The sequence below is a fragment of the Musa acuminata genome, chromosome BXJ1-2, assembly GCF_036884655.1.
Source record: "Musa acuminata AAA Group cultivar baxijiao chromosome BXJ1-2, Cavendish_Baxijiao_AAA, whole genome shotgun sequence".
Lineage (NCBI taxonomy): Eukaryota > Viridiplantae > Streptophyta > Magnoliopsida > Zingiberales > Musaceae > Musa > Musa acuminata.
The window spans coordinates 30,705,001-30,722,426 of NC_088328.1; the positions used below are offsets into that span (position 1 = coordinate 30,705,001).

The 17,426-nt window shown below is 36.3% G+C and overlaps 1 protein-coding gene across 1 annotated transcript; it reads left to right on the top strand.

Moving 5' to 3' along the window:
• The first annotated feature begins 7,161 nt into the window (after positions 1–7,161).
• LOC135609501 (mitogen-activated protein kinase 1-like) lies at positions 7,162–16,148 on the top strand. Its single transcript, XM_065102837.1, has 6 exons — positions 7,162–7,511; positions 7,738–7,867; positions 13,400–13,537; positions 14,265–14,597; positions 14,920–15,100; positions 15,742–16,148. The coding sequence occupies exons 1-6, from the start codon at positions 7,294–7,296 to the stop codon at positions 15,912–15,914; spliced, it is 1,173 nt and encodes a 390-aa protein (XP_064958909.1). The 5' UTR covers positions 7,162–7,293; the 3' UTR covers positions 15,915–16,148.
• The last annotated feature ends 1,278 nt before the right edge of the window (positions 16,149–17,426 follow it).

Consider the following 17,426-nt stretch of genomic DNA (forward strand, 5'->3'; position numbering starts at 1 on the left):
GTGATTGAAGAGATGACATGGCTTGTCCTTGGAAGGATAAATGATCCTGTGGTTTCTGATGTCATTGGGTTTCTTCTTCTAAGGTGTACAAGTCGAAGCATGTATTTGACTTGATGAGCTCTTTGTCTGCAGCACTCACCATAGAAGTCCTCATCATTTCTTGTCCTGTGACCCATTGGTTGATGCATGAAAAAGGAGGGGGGCAATGACACCTCCTTCATTTGGTTTCAGCCTTTGTCATTCGAACCAGTGGTCATCTCCATCGCCCTCGTGGTTTCCATGGTTGTCGAGTCCTCATTGGCCGAGGTAACACTGATCCTTAAGGCTCAAACCCTACCATTTACGAGCTGTCGAATTCCTTTCGTCAGTAGAAAACTTATCATATGGGGAAAGATCTTCGTACCAAAAGAATAATCCAGAAAGTAAAGCATAAAATATAAATAAAAGAAATGATCGACTCAATATTTACGTAATTCATTCTCCTAGTTTATATCCACAAATAAAATTTTGAAGGAACTAAAAATTTCCTTCGGTTAATTTAAATCGAAGTATAAATCCTTTTGTATATCCTCTCATATAATTTTTTTATTTTTTCTCTCATCCTTTCTAGATTTGTCAGAGGAAACATAAGCGTACTCTATTATTATCGTCTATCAAAATCTAAAGATATATGAGATAATTATTAAATTATTAAATTATAATTTCTCATATTTCAACACTTTCCTATGTGTAAATCCGATGATAGTTACGATCGATATATTGTTAAAGAACTATTGCTATAAAATTTTCGATTAAGATTAGAATCTTTGAATTTAATTTATAGATAAACTCAGAGTAAAAACTATGTTATAAAGTACTGAAACTCTTAGGCATTTTAGCTCTATAAACAGAGGTAGAATGCAAACCTGAAGAAGATTTTTCCAACTATATGAGGAAATATCTCTATTCTGTTTATTCTGTTGAGGGAAATTCTTCCTCCTAATCTGTATAACATGTTAATATATTCAAGCTAAATCTATTTTATTTCTACAATAAAGCTTTTTCAATTATTGTTCTTATCTTCTATTCTTTTTATCAGGAAGGAGTCTCAATGGATTGAGTACTTTGTAAGATTTGTTGTTAATATCATGCAAATATTTTAGCATCTGAGTATTTTTTTTCTTCACAGTATGCAGCTATCTTCATGTGCAAAAGAGGAGCTTCAAATTGATTGGTGATCAGAATACAGCAGAGGGGCAGTTCAAAGAGAGGCATCAAATCAGATTGTTTATGTTCCCTTCTTTTGCCACTTATGCCTTTCTTTCCAACATCCCCACCTTTTAGAATCGCATGTATCTCCATTCCTTTAGTTGGCAGCATAGAAAGCAAATGGTATACGCATCTTAAGACCATGATGTGGTGACACTTCTGCAGCCACAAATGATACAAACAAACAATGAATTGTGTCAATTCCAACCCTTAAATTCTTTGAAGTGCTATGTTCTTTGTCAATAACATGATCAACATCTTTTATCTTGTTAATCGAGATTAAGATTGCTATGTTATCTATCAATAACATGATCAATCGATATGATCGTTATGATATTTTCTCATTAAATTAATGATTGAAACACCGTTAATATATATAAAAAAATCTCCATATATGCTTTTATTTTGGATATTTGAAACTCACATAAATATGCTAGAACTTCTAAGCTACTTATGGGTATTATTCTTTCACAATAAAAAAAAAGAAGGAAAAGGCGACATATGTGATGTGAGTGTTTTATGTTCTCCAAGTAGAATATGAGATATGGATATTTTGTACCATCAAACACAAATATGGGTGATTTTTGCCCTCGGACTAAAGCGAGATATAGTATATGAGATACAAACATTTTTTACCCTCAAGTGAAATCACCTCTTTGATTAGTTTTTTTTCGCTCTTCCAAACACGATACTACTCGAAGAACAAGAATCTATTTTCCCAAGTAAATTTATGAACAAATTTAATCATATCAACCATTTAGCACTTCTATTGCTATAGGTGTAAGTTTACTTCTTTTTCTACACCATTTATAAGAGGAAAATGTTGCTTTCTTTCCTAGTTTTGTATTTGTTTTGTAATCTTCATCTGCTTGGTTGTCTCTTTTTAGTTCAATCTTCAGTCTCCCAAAGTTCTACCCCCTCCAATCTGATGCAGATATATCCAGTTTAGTAAGTAATACTGGGATTAGCATGAGATTGAAGGAGTACCCACTCTTAAGGTTTTCTAAATGAAAGTTGTGATTTCCATAGAAGACTACATGGCTTCTATTAAAGCTCTAATGCAAAACAAGGCACTGCATGTGCATATAGTTGTGTTCTACAAAGAAAAGATGAGTTTTGGTGGTAGAGACATTGTCTGATATGAACATGAGTGATTACATGATCAGGCAAAGATGAAGTGTAACAACATCAATCTACATATTAGTGTAAAGATAAGTATAGCTTTACAGAAAAAGATACATTAGATTTAATGCAGTACTGTGGGCAAGAATTGAACATCGCTAAACATTATTTGGAGACAAAAGTTACTATTCTTTTCCATAACCTAAATCAAGGATGCATACATCCATTCACATCTGAGCTAATCATAACATCATGGCTTGGAGGCCAGTTTTCATCTCATTAAGTATCCCAGATTCTTAAGTTCATCTTAATGGAGGTTTGATGTTAAAAGAAAGCCATGTTATTTCTCTTTTTTTTTTTTTACATGCAGATTTATCCTTCTTGATCTTTTTAGCAGGAAGAGAAGCTATTGATTGAGTCTTGAAACCCTAGAGAATTTGTTGACAGTAATAGATTGGTTTGGAAATGGCATTTGGCTCTGTCAATTGGAGCTTCTTTCATGGATGAATTAGATTCTCTTCACAAGCAAATCATGAATCTAATTAGGAAACACATGAACTTGGGTTCAATCATAAGATTGCTATTGTCAGGAAAGAAGACATTGACACCATTTTATGATCCTTCGATACTATAAAAACAATAAAAAAAAATAATGAAATTATTACAAGGATGATAATGAAATCCTTCATTCCATGAAAATATCAAAACACATGGTATAAGATTTTATCTATGACCAGGTGTTATCCATCTCGAGAGTCTAATCTCCGAGGGGTTGAATGCTCCTTCATCACTGGAAAACTAGCATCGGATGTCAATCACTTTTGATGCTCAAATCAATTAGAGGTTTGATGTTAGAGTTGAAGGTGAAGATTTGAATCTTGAATAATACCTAAAAGGTTTCTCTATTTATAGAATGATTAGAACCATATTCCGAGAATAATGAATGTTTCGAAGAATATTTCATTCCTCCAATGCATAATGACATAACTGTGTGGATGACTCGACTCAAAATATTCATCATATAAATGTGTAAAACTACTAAAGACATAGATGAACATAAAGAATTTGTCATACTACTAATCACCTGCACTGCATATAGACACAGCAAACCATATCAGATCAGAAGATGTAGAAGCAAATCTAGCAAGCCATCTTGTCTGTTCTTCTTCTCCTCCTCCTCCAAAAGAAATGTTTAGTCTTACAAGGGTGTGAGCAGCTGAGGTCAGCTCCCTGTAGTCAACCCTTGTGAGCACCTGTGCTGTGAGATCTCATCAGTGAAAGACTTGGGGAAGAAAAGAGGAGGAGAGAGTGTGATCTATAGAGTTCAGTTAACTTGGCTCCACCTCAATCCAACCCAATTCCAAGCCCACAACCAAGTTCAAAATGGCTATGAAATATATATATATATATTATTTATAGTAAATATATAATATATAAATAATATGTTGCCTAACATATGTTCATGATTAAATAAGATATAATCATACTAATTTTGTACATAATTTAGTAATGATTTTCTCAATCAATCATTAGTCTGATTTAAGGAGATAAGATTTGTAAACAACCAATAGTTAGATTCTGAAAAAAAAGATAAAAATTTATATTCCCTCAATTATTCACTGATTTAAAGAACTGAAAGCATCATGTACTGTTAGTTTGGTTATTGATAGGAATTATTCTGCCATCTTTATGAACTTGTTTACTAATGATTATTACCTGATCATGTGCACGTGACATTTGATGCAACACTGACGGTCACGATAGTTACACGTTATCCTATGAGTCGACTTTGTTGTAGATTTGGAGTCAGTCAACGAAGACAGCTGTGCTCTTAAAAGCCGGTCAGCCATTTTCCCAAGCTACTTGCGTGCACGTCAATGAAGGACACCTCCGTCGACGTGTTCATCTTGTTGTTGCCTTCCGCTCTCGATGCCGGCCATGTGACGTCCATGAATCCTTCCTTCTCAAGGAATCCATCGCCCACCGCTCGACGTCGGCTTCGTCGACCTCGCTTCCGCTGCCGACACCCGTCCGCGAACAGCTGCAAGCTTGCTCTGCTGTCTCCGTCCCTCTCCACCCTATAAATACGCCCCCCAACTGCTTGTTGTATCGCCCCAACCGATCACACGCTCAAGCTACCTCACCTCCCTCGTTCGCAATGGCAGCGTCCAGCTTCACTTCGAAGGTCTCGCTGCTGCTGTTGCTGCTCGTGCTGGTCCTCGCCGAGGTCAGCGCGCAGGAGCATAGCCCGGCCCCCGGCCCCTGCGCCGGCCATGGACAATGGAGCTGTGGGGGGTTCTCCCGGCGCCTGCGCGGTTGCTTTGGCTTCCATCATGTCCTTCGTTGCTCTGCTCGCGCGCTGAGTGCGTGCTCTTCCCTCTTGACTGTAGAAGGGTTGATTTGTAGATGACAGGTAGATTGATACATTGAGGAGAGTAGTGAGTCTGAGAGTTATGATTCTTCAGCAGAGGAGTGTGCATGATGTGTCAGTTATATGTTACTAGTTCATGTGAAATAAAGGACCTCATTCATCCTTGAGATATGGACAAGGTGAGTGCATTCTGCTTCTTCTTCTTCTTCTTCTTCTTCTTGAGTTCTGGCTTGACATGGAACCAAGACATGGAGGTCATATAAATGGACGGCTGGGATGTCAGGATAAAGTCAACACCGATTCTGATCGGACGGCTGATGGATTTTCTTTTATATTTGATCATAGAAACCACCAACCGCCTCGGTCATCAAAATACTCGCAACTCGCTTCCGATACCCACACGTGCCCGCAACCTTGTCGGTCAAACCCGTACCCCAGGCATCACGCACCGTCCGTTCCTCCCGCCTGCGAATCCTCTCCGTACGATGCGTCATTCCCTTTGATGTCACTGACACCCGTACAAAATCTTTTCTTATACACCGGTCCAGCCCGTGATGCTCGTCCATCGTCGCAATTATTATTATACACACGTGCAAAATTACATGTGTGTCGCTCCTACGTCATTCCTCTATATTTAGTTCAGGTTACATATATGCACATCCAAAAATAATAATAATAATAATTATTATTATTATTATTATTATTATTACTATTATTATTACACATTCAAATTTCTATTAACTTTTGAATTAAAATTACAAGGGCAAATTTGTGCAAAGGTGTCTTTTTTTGGGTTTTGCTAAAACAATATCTCATTTTTATTTTTTTCCACATAGTATTCCTATTCCTAAAAAAATAAAATAAATAACTTAAGGTTATTATCTACATAAAAAAATTCTCCATCGATTATTCGATATTCTTTTATTTTAAGACAAACATGAAAGAAGATCTGAGTAGGACCCAAATCAACATGAATACTTAAAACTTGATTTAACAATATTATATGTTAAAATTATACATTTGAACTTTATATTTGTACCAGAAATATTGTTATATATATATATATATATATATGTATAATTTTATGTTAATATGTTATTCTAAGTTATTTATTAAATTTCTAATAATTTTCATGTAAAATTTAAAATTAATTTCTCAATTTTACATTTCTAATATTCTTTTAGTTGTCTAATAAAAGCATTTATTGGTTCAAATTTATTTGAACAGGTCTAAAATTTGTTGAACCAAAATTGATCCGAGCTAGAATAAGAAAATGACCCATCACATGTTGAGATTGAGAGCCAAAGTTGACTTGTAAAATAAATAATTATTTTTTTATGGATATATTAAAATATGTTTTTTAAAAAATAAAATTCAATCAATTTTCAGTTCACTTATCAAAGATTGACGATTTAAAGTTTCATCCAATATTATTTTCTACAATAAAATATTAATATAATAGTGATGTATCCAACTTACTTATCAAAGATTGAGATTTAAACTTTTACCTAACATGTTTTATAATGTTACAAGTAGTTTAGATGGTAAAGTCTTTAATAAATTATTGATTGAATTTGTTAAAAAAATTAAGAAATTATTTATTTTTTAAAAGATAAAGTGGCAAAGAAAGATTCGATATTAGAATCTTATGATAATTTTTTTTTAAATTATTATTTTTTTTATAAGTGATAAGTGACAAAGATGAATTTAATTTAACGATATTATAATAATCTATCAAAATTTTTACTAGCTAAGCTAGCTAATGTTTTAAAATTTTATTATTATTACAATGATAATACCTAACCTCTAACAATACCAATATTTATTTGGATTGTAAAAAGAATAGGCACAAAAAAATGTTTTTATTCTTCAAAACTAAAAGCAATTTCATTGTTTGGCTAATGTTGACTAGCAATTTTATATTCTTCAAAACTGCATATATATGCCCTTCTAAAGCAAATTATATCCTTATAAATTTGAAAATTTTATAGATATATTATTGTAGGTAACATAATCACTTGAAAATTACAAAAATGATTTTTTCTATACCCACTACTCTAAATTTCAATTCCAAAAAATATTAAGTATATTTTGAATATTTTAATGGATTAATTTTATCTAGTTAATTATCACAATTTGAATCTATCAAATGGACAATAGCAGAAGTGTCATACATGAAGAAATTAAATATCTGAATGCATATATGTACATGTCCAAGCATATAGAATTCAAAATTTGAAGGTGCAAAGGTATTAAAATTGATGATAGATATATACTTAAAATTGATGATAGATATATACTATATTAAAATTTAGAGGGGCAAATATGTTATTTCGAGACATTGAGAGGATAGATATGGAAAAGCATAATCATCTGTCCGTCAACGAGACTCCTCCGTAACGAATTGACGCGTAAACTTGCGTTGCAATGGCGAGGAAATCGAAGAGGAGGGCAAATTGTGGCCTTTTCTAGAGCTAAAAGCGACGTCGGGCAAAGAGGGGATTGGATCGACCGTTAGGGTTTGGAGAGGAGCGAGACGGAAGGGGGAGGAGATGGAAGGAGGAGCTCAGCCGACGGATGCAGAGATGGCTGATGCCGGAGGGCAGCCTCCTCAGCCGGTCCCGTCGCAGGGGCAGGAGAGCATCCAGGCGACGCTCAGCCACGGTGGCCGGTTCATCCAATACAACATTTTCGGGAACATCTTCGAGGTCACCTCCAAGTACAAGCCCCCCATCATGCCCATCGGGAAGGGCGCCTACGGGATCGTCTGGTAATCCTCCTCCTCCGCCCACCCCTTCTCTCTCTCTCTCTCTCTCTCTCTCTCTCTCTCTCTCTCTCTCTCTCTCTCTCTCTCTCTTGGTTTGCTCCCTGGTGGGGAAATATCCGATCTTGTTTGGCTACTCGTGGTCTCGATCGCATTTGATTAGAGGAAAGTCCTTTTTCTTTTCTTTTGATGGTGGTTAATTGTCACTTGGTTGTCGGATTTGTGGTTGCAGCTCGGCTTTAAACTCGGAGACCGGTGAACAAGTGGCGATCAAGAAGATCGCCAACGCATTTGATAATAAGATTGACGCGAAGAGGACGCTGCGTGAGATAAAGCTTCTCAGGCACATGGATCACGAAAATGTCAGTGGGTTTGTCAGCTCTGTTTTTTCTATGTCGTTTCTTCTTTTGCTTTTCCTTTTCTCTGCTTGGTAGTTTAGGAGGGTTTTTAATGATCAATGATGTAGATCAATTAATGAAGTACCAAATAATCAATTTGTCACTCGACGTCCATATCCGGTGTGGCTTTTGCTACTGCGTGATCATTTTGATTCACCTGTCGGTGTTGAGTGAGAAGCACAGAAAATTCATAAAATATGCACTTTTAATTTGTGCTTCCTGTAAATGGGCAAGAGATGCAATGTTACAAGTAGTTAATTACAAAAGCAAACGGATGATTTATCAGGACACAAGGATTCTAAAATAGGTAGCTTACTTTTATTTGCATAGAGAAAGGACATATTGTTCATTGATTCAAAAGAACGAACAGAATAAGCTGTAAATTAGAGGGAAGTGCCTTTGACAGCTGTATGGATAATTACTTAAGATAATAGAGATGGTAAAAAATAAAGAACCACATGGAGGTCTCGTCGCTAGTCTAGCATAAACATTGGGGCCTATAACACCCTCTACTAGTCTACAACTAAGCATAATGCTAACTGTTGATTTTTGTTACAGCCAGAAAACTAATGGTAGACTCGATGTTACACTTGACAATTGATAGTCCAGAGATTTCAAGAGAAACTCTTTCTCTAATATTCGATGGAGTTATGATCAAGAAGATGGGATAGGACAATATAACTGTAATCGAGCAAAACGTTGAAAGTTAGATGTTTTGTTTTGTTTTGTTTGCATTTTGTTTCAATCATGGAAATGCCCCTCCTAACAGCTACAAGATTGATTTTGTTTATAGCATTTGAATTTTTTAGATGCTATATAATGAGATGAATGAGTTGTTTCACTGAAGATATAGAATGAAGAAGATTTGTAATTCTTGGTTGTTGGAGGTATATAGTGAAGACCAAGAATATTAGTTTGAACTAAATGTACAGTGTTTGATAGACTCCTGATGCACCTGTTAGGAGGGTTTTGTCCATTTTAGTTATAGATGGAGATTACCTGAAGGAGACATGAATATAAGCAGTTAATCGCCAGATTCATAGACAATTGCTGGTGATACTTGTCCTAAGTTGTATGAGATTCAGGACACTGACCAAACTTCATAAATATTTTAAGCTATTGTTGTTACTTAAGGTCTATAAGGCTTTATTGTCACTTGAACTAGGATTTGACAGAAGGATCTGAAGAGGAACTAGAGGTGAGCTTGCATCTCCAAGGGGATGTGCTAATGTGTTATTTGTGGAAAGATAATAAATTAATTAAATGCTGAAAATGTTTAAACAGCATATTGAATAAGGTAGGCTGTGGTGATTGGACCATTTATTGTCTTCAATCTTCATTTTGAGAAATCTTCGCATGCAATTTCACTACAGTGTGATAGCTATAACTACAATTAAAGCAAGAACGTGCTGACAAGAAATCATTCAATAAGCCTCTTTTGATGGCTGACCATAGAAGATGGGATAGATTCACACACAATCATCTAATCTGAACAGCAGGAATCCATCCATACTGTGTCTATCCTGATCAGTTCTAATTTGTATTATTATTTGGATGATATCACTGCAACTATGTTTTTAATAATAATAAGCTAAATCCCTGTCATGGATGGTTAGGTAATATCAATTCTGAGAAGCATTTGTTTGAGAAATTAAAGATTTAAGGATGACGCTCTTCCTCATATCTTTCTTTCGCAAAAAGGAGAAAGGAGGAAAACAAAAGAAAAGGAATCACAGGAGAACATCACCTTTTTAAGGGAATCATTAGGTCTCTCATGATCTCAGGAGAACATCACCTTTTTAAGGGAATCATTAGGTCTCTCATGATCTCTTTAGATATTTAGATTTATTTAAGATTATATTGAACATAAGGATGATGTCTTTTATGAATCTATCAATTATATATTCTCAATCAATTGAGATTTTTTAATCTTGTATTAGAAATCATGTTATTATATATCTAAATCAAGTGAAAGGTCTTGTTATGATAAAAATAGGTATAGGAAGAAAAGAAAATCCACCCACCAACCACTAGATCCTATGATTTGATCTCACATCTTTTGGTTCTTTTTTTTCATTCTTATATATATATTTTTTGTTTGAACTAAACTAGAAACATCAAGGAAGATAGATTGAGATATAGAGGCTATGAGGATTTTCACAAATTATTTCTTTAATTTACCCGTTTCCCTAGTTTCACCAATCCAATGTACATGCATGCCACATAATTCTTCTCATTGTTCTCTGTCTTTACACCACTTTCTATTACCATTAGCCATTGTTGTGGCTTGTGCTATATGGTGTATGGGATAATGTTGATGGTCAGAACACATGCAATAGAGACAATAGAGGGAATAAAGGAACATAAATAGGTGTGCTACAAGGATGCAAGTTATGACTGTGGATAAATGTTGGTAGTGATAGTGACACCTAGTACATATGGAGACAGAAAGACAAAAAGCCAATACTATGGAGCAGTGATCTAAAAAGCGCTAGGCGCCAAGATGCAAAAACGCCTGAGGCGTTAGGCGCTCGCCCAAGTGAAACGAGGCACTAAAATATAAAAAATACATAAATTAATTAATAAATATAATTATTTAAATAAAAATATGATATTAAATTAAAAAATCTTATAGAATCACAATATCACATTAACAAAAAATCTCAAAATTCAAAACAATAACAAAATTTTTAAATAAATAAAAATTAGCAGTATTAAAATCAAAATAATATATTATTAATCTAATAAATAAAAAATATTGTTACTGGTATACAGTTAACAGTTTACTATTAATATACTGTTAACAGTATACTATCGAGTCGATGTGAGTAGAGAGAGTAAGAGTAATAGTAGCGGCAATGGTAGCGGGAGTGGGAGCGACGATAATGGCAAGCAACGATAGCAGCGGCAGCGATAGTAGTAGCAGTGAGCAGCGGTGTAAGAGTAAGACTGAGGCTGCTGACTGAGAAAAGCAGCAGTGGTAGCAGGAGCGGGAGCGACGATAGTGACAACGGCAACAGCGACAACAATGGCAAGCAGTGACAGCGGTAGCGGAGAGCAGCGACAACGAAGACGGGCAACGATAGCAAAGAGAAACAGTGGCAGTAGAGAGGAAATGTCAGTGGCAGAATCGCGAGCAAGGTTAGGGTTGGAGAAGTCGCGAGAGGGATGTTGGGAGGCTGATATTGGTGCTTTAGTTGGTTCAATCGAACCAACTGTAGCACCGGAGACCGAACCAAACGTAAAACACCGGTTCGGTCACCTGGTTTAACCCGGGCGCTCGCCCGAAGCGCCCGACGCTTGGGCTCGGGCAAGCGCCTAGGCGGCGCCTCTTTGAAGCGAGGCGCCTGGACATGAAACGAGACGCTCGAGCCTCGTCTCGCCTTGCCAGATCACCTAGGCGAACGCCAAGCGCCTATTGAAATCATTGCTGTGGAGAATAAAAATAATTAGTAGTTGACATGGGGGCTGACCATGAGAGCTAAGGGAGAAAGCCACCTGCAACTACAAGTTAAGAGGGAGAAGCTACTGGTACACATGCACACAAATGTGTATTTTTAATTATACCAAGATTATTTAGTTGATTTAGATACAACAATAATATGATTGTTAAAACAAGATAAACAAAGATATCCATTTCTCTAAACATTTAATCAAGAAGACATTATTTGATTATTTGATAGAACGATAAGGTTACTCACTTGTGACTGTTAATCGTTGCTGTGGAGAATAAAAATAATTAGTAGTTGACATGGGGGCTGACCATGAGAGCTAAGGGAGAAAGCCACCTGCAACTACAGGTTAAGAGGGAGAAGCTACTGGTACACATGCACACAAATGTGTATTTTTAATTATACTAAGATTATTTACTTGATTTAGATACAACAATAATATGATTGTTAAAACAAGATAAACAAAGATATCCATTTCTCTAAACATTTAATCAAGAAGACATTATTTGATTATTTGATAGAACGATAAGGTTACTCACTTGTGACTGTTATCAGAGTTTGGGTCACGAAAATAATATTTTCACTTAAAAGGGTAAGATTGCATATATTGACTTTCCCCAGATCTCACAGGGTTTTCCATACGTTGAGCCACTTTTTCTAATAATTTGAAGTATTTATGTATTAGCATGATGATCTTTTGGAGTATTGCAATAGGCATCAATCAATTCAATAGTGGTAGTGTCCCACGAAAATAAAACTGATATAAGAGTTTTGAATATCGGTCCGTACCGGTGTACCGAGCTCTACTCAGTACGGTATGTGCCGGTATGTACGCTAGGACATACCGACGATACACCCTAAAACCTTAAAAATATCTTTACCTACCACGCCAGGGCGTACCGATTAGTACGCCTTGGTAATGGTCGAAATCCGAGGCGATATAAGTTAGTACGCCTCGGTATCGGTTAAAAAAAATTGGTACCACCTTGTAGAGAGAGGTATGCATACCGGTATCCTCTAGGACCGGTACGTACCGCCTGTATTGGGCAGTACACATTGAAATTGTGTAAAAGTTTCTAGCTTCATTGATTGTTATCCGTTCAAGTAAAAGTTTCTAGTACACATCAAAATTGAGACATCAGAGTACCGGTATCACTTGTTATCCATCCAAGTAAAAGTTTCTAGCTTCATTGATTCAGACATCGGAGTTCATTTGTATTGGATGCTAGTGCAAAGCAATTTCGTGGCCAAAAAATTTTCTGTTGCTCCAGAAACAAACTGTACATATAACAAAGAAGATACACAAGACATTTCCTTCTTTACAGGTCAATGATTTTGTCCAACCAATCTCTCCTTTTGCTCATATGACAGTGTAATCACTTGGGTTTGAACTGTATCTTTACTTAACTTTCTATTGTACTAATCACCGGGCATCATGGGTTCAAATCAACAGCAAAATCATTGCAACTTGGATGGTAGGAATTTGTCATGGGTTCAAATCAACAGCAAAATCATTGCAACTTGGATGGTAGGAATTTGTCATGGTACTGACAGTCTGACCTCTTTGGCATGGGGTAGGGCTAATGTACATAGGATCCTCTATAGATCCCATGGTGAGCAGACCTCCATATAACCTTTTGCTAAACACCATGCCACATGCCCAATGGTACACTTGTTACTGTATATTAGTGATTCAGCTTTGGAGTATAGCTTGCACCAATGTAAAATGCTGAGCTCATGCTATACAGCCAACTAAATTAAGTATCTCTTCAATTGATGTTGTATTCTCAAAGTTATTCATGTTTTCTTTGAGGCAGAGATTGTTGTTCTTGGGACCTCATTTTGTTGTCTAAGGGTGCAGGATCCTCCTTTACTGAAACTCATCAGAAAGTAAAAAATGGCTAGTTTTGTTTAGAACCTTAAATTTCTGTTTATGAAGTGGAGCATCAAAATGCAAAAAAGGCCACACTGAGTTTGTTGGGAAAAAGAAAAAACTCGAAGTTGATCATTTTTTCTGACTCATAATTTTTGCATATGCATACAGATAGTTGCAATCAGAGATATAATACCACCACCTGTACGAGAGACATTCAATGATGTCTACATTGCTTATGAGTTGATGGACACTGATCTTCATCAAATTATCCGTTCAAACCAAGGTCTTTCTGAGGAGCATTGTCAGGTTGTATCTTTTAGTTCTTCACATTATACAGATCTATTATACTTATTTTATTGTTAGATAGTCATATTTGATTTGTCACTGCACCTATCATGAGTTTGAGATAGCATCAGATAGTCATCTTACATTAGGCCTTGTCAAGGGATATTCTGTTTCGAATGGATTTACATATTGTTTCCCTGTTCATTAACTTTAGTACTTCTGTGTATTACTTCAGTTAGTAACAAAAGATGGCTAAATTTATTTGGTTTTGATTATAATTTGTTTGATTACTGACCTAGAAAACTTTCTTTATTTTATCTTATCTAAACAAATTGCTCGAGCATCAGTGAGACTTTGTCACAAGAAAAAGGTTCAGAAAGCTCACTGGTTTTACTTAATGAAAGCTTTAATAATTTTTCTGTAATGGTTACCAGCCAAGCTTATGAAAAGCCAAGCTCAAGCTCAAACCTGATAATACCCATATAATCCTTGTAGGAAGCTAAACCTGGGAAAGCAGTTTGTTAGCTTGGCTTGGCTCATTACAGCCTTGCAAAGGCCATCGATAAGTCATAAGCTGAACAGATCACAGTTCCAATAGGAATCTTATTTTCTTGCCTCATGGTTTGGTCAAACTTGTTAATCAATCATGTGGAAATTTATTTCTTCTTTGATTTAAATATTCTGGGATTTTCTCATAGTTCATCGTCTGACTCGTTCCAGTTGTCTCTTTTGTTTCGTTCCCATACAGTATTTCCTTTATCAGATTCTTCGGGGTCTAAAATACATACATTCAGCAAATGTTCTTCACAGAGACCTAAAACCAAGCAATCTCCTCTTAAATGCCAACTGTGATCTGAAAATTTGTGACTTTGGACTTGCTCGTACTACCTCCGAAACTGATTTCATGACAGAATATGTTGTTACAAGATGGTACCGAGCTCCAGAATTGTTGCTAAATTCTTCAGAGTACACTGCAGCAATTGATGTGTGGTCAGTAGGCTGCATCTTTATGGAACTGATGGACCGGAAGCCTCTATTTCCTGGAAGGGATCATGTGCACCAGCTACGGCTATTGATGGAGGTATGATCTTCTCATTCAAACCTTGCCTTATGTGACATTTATAACTATTTCTTGCTAATTTGACATGAAATGACTAGTATTTGGATTTGTATCAGTGCTCTTTAAACCAAGATTTCGTTCCTTTTCAATTGGTTTTGGATCTTAATGAACATCCAACACAAGCTATTGAATGAATGATAAATGTCTTGCATTTATCTTCACTCTAACATGTATTGCCTTAGAAGTTGACATATTATATTGCTTTATATTTAATGTATTTGATGTCCTCTAGTGTACATGTGCATCTAATTTTTATTTTGGTAAACTACCTTGTATCATGCAGCTTATTGGCACTCCAAATGAGGTTGATTTGGATTTTGTGAATGAAAATGCAAGAAGATACATTCGCCAGCTTCCTCGTCATCCACGTCAGTCCTTTCCCGAAAAGTTTTCTCATGTTCACCCTGCAGCTATTGATCTTGTTGAAAGAATGCTAACATTTGATCCTAGACAGAGAATAACTGGTGAGTTCTTATTTTTCAGCTTTTGCCGGTTTTAATTAATTTGAGAAAATTGCTAAGATAATCAACACAGTCATATATTATTTTACAAGTTCTGCTTTATGATGCACTTTGTGTTATGCATTGTGTGTGATTATAGAATTGTGGTTGTTGCCCCTTTAAATTATAAAACCATGACTGATGTAATGAGCTCTCTCAAATTGTTTCATGCATGGTTGCACATTATTAAAACATCAAAAATTAAAATATGTTGACTTGTACTGTCACAACTTAATATTTTGTCGATTGGCAGGTTAGCAAGTTTATCTCTTGACGATAACATTTCTATACCGTTTTGCAAGCAGATTATCTTTTTAATTAAAGATACAAGAGAATCACACACTTTCTACAATTCTGAATTAGCTAATAAATTATAACCTTCAAGGGATGATACTTGGAAATCAATCAGAGACCTACGCTTAATTAGTACATAATTTTAAATATATTCTTCTTATGTACATCACATTTCATTACCTGCTTAATATTTCCTTTGTCTGCTTGCTCAGCAAAGGATTAGTCTGTGAAAAATATCTCATGCCCTTATTTCCTTATCGTGTCATGGTGTCTTGTTTGAATGGTTCATTTACTTTTCCATTTGTTGGCAGTTGAAGATGCACTTGCACATCCCTACCTGGCATCTTTACACGACATTAGTGATGAACCAGTCTGCATGACACCTTTCAGTTTCGACTTCGAGCAGCATGCACTCTCTGAAGAACAGATGAAGGAGCTAATTTACAGGGAGGCTATTGCATTCAACTTGGAGTACCAGCAATGAAGTCGATCAAGGTCCTATTTATTGACAGATTGGCCTTTTAGTCAGTCTAATTCATGTTGTTCTGTATGGCATTGTCGCTGATTTCTCGATGTATATATGTGCTTCTTACAGCCAGTTGAAGCTCTCTATAACTCTAATTGACCCAAAACCTCAGCGACTTGGTCGATTCTTGGGCATTATTATGTGGAAACTTCTTGTCACATTTTTAAGTAGGTCGATTAGAAGTTTTGCTTATGTGGTGTTTTTATAGGGTTCTCATTTATTTTTATGGAATTTAGCCCTCTAAAATTCAATATGAGGTTGATTAAAAAGGCTGACTGCTGTTCCTCGCAGGAGATGTTTGGAGTCTGTGGTTAGCAGCAGGATGTTTCACTATTTCTTCTCTTCTCTCCTCTCCTCAGTAGTAGGAGGGCGGGCTAATTACATGTTTGTTCTGATAGTTGCCTCCTCGTAGCATGGAGTTTTTGGACTTTTAAAAATCACACAGTTTCCAAAATGTTTTTTTTTTTTTGGTTTTGAAACGAGAAAATTAAGTAATTGGAACAGAATTTATTCCCAAAAATACAGAATGCTCCTCCAAAGGCTGGAGGAGAACAAAAAAATACCCTGCCTGAATGGCGAGGTTGGTTGTGGGCTGCCATATGACTCTCCCTGTCTGCATGTTGAAAGCCAAAACATTTAATCTTACAGTCATATGAAGTATATCATTATAGATATTTCTCAAATATCATGGAGGCAGATTAGATTGAGGACAAATCAACGTAGCTTCAAAGCAATCAGATTTTACACTAATGTTGGTCATACTGGGCTACGAGGCCTTTTGAGTACATCCTCATATAGCTCAGTATTTGGCGTGCAAAGGGCTTAAAGCTCGGCGACGTAGTTGTCGAGCAGCGTAAGAGCAGCTCCGACATAGAGCGTCCACATCTACGACATCCTCTTTTTCCTCTTCTTTTATCTCACCTCTCGTTATCGCTCTTCTTTTTCATCCACAATAGTCACCTGTAACTCCTAACGGTGTCATCATTCGTCACCATCAAAGATGTAGCTAAGACGTTGAAATTATATTTTTACCCATCATTTTCATGCTTTTATATGTAAAATCGATGTCGTTAGGGTAAATAGAATTAGATGTTTCACTTTCATAACTATAGAGATCCCAATATAAATTTTTGAAATCTAAGGATTGGGATGCTAAAGAGGTCTAACCAAAAGGGGTACTATGTAATTAGCCCTCTTGCAAACCCCTCGTTTGCCCTTATCATTGCACCATTATTCCTTGCCTTCATCATCATCCTTTTTTACCGCTCTCATGTGGTCTCCTTCATCCTACCATTCCTCAACCTCATCCTCTTCCGCTGCTCTCACGTGGTCTTTCCATCTTACCATTGTTTGACAGTGTCGAGGTGGGCGACGAAGCTGAGGGCAAGGAGGCGCCCATGACACTACCTCTGCCTCATCAATCACCTGACCCTCCCCAAGTATTGCCAAAGGAGGTGGCCATGGTGAGAC

Excerpts from the sequence above, each read along its gene's own strand:
- LOC135609501 (XM_065102837.1), top strand. The coding sequence starts at position 7,294 with ATGGAAGGAGGAGCTCAGCCGACGGATGCAGAGATGGCTGATGCCGGA. Across the intron at positions 7,868-13,399 it reads GGCACATGGATCACGAAAAT|ATAGTTGCAATCAGAGATAT; the intron begins GTCAGTGGGTTT and ends ATATGCATACAG. Across the intron at positions 15,101-15,741 it reads TCCTAGACAGAGAATAACTG|TTGAAGATGCACTTGCACAT; the intron begins GTGAGTTCTTAT and ends ATTTGTTGGCAG.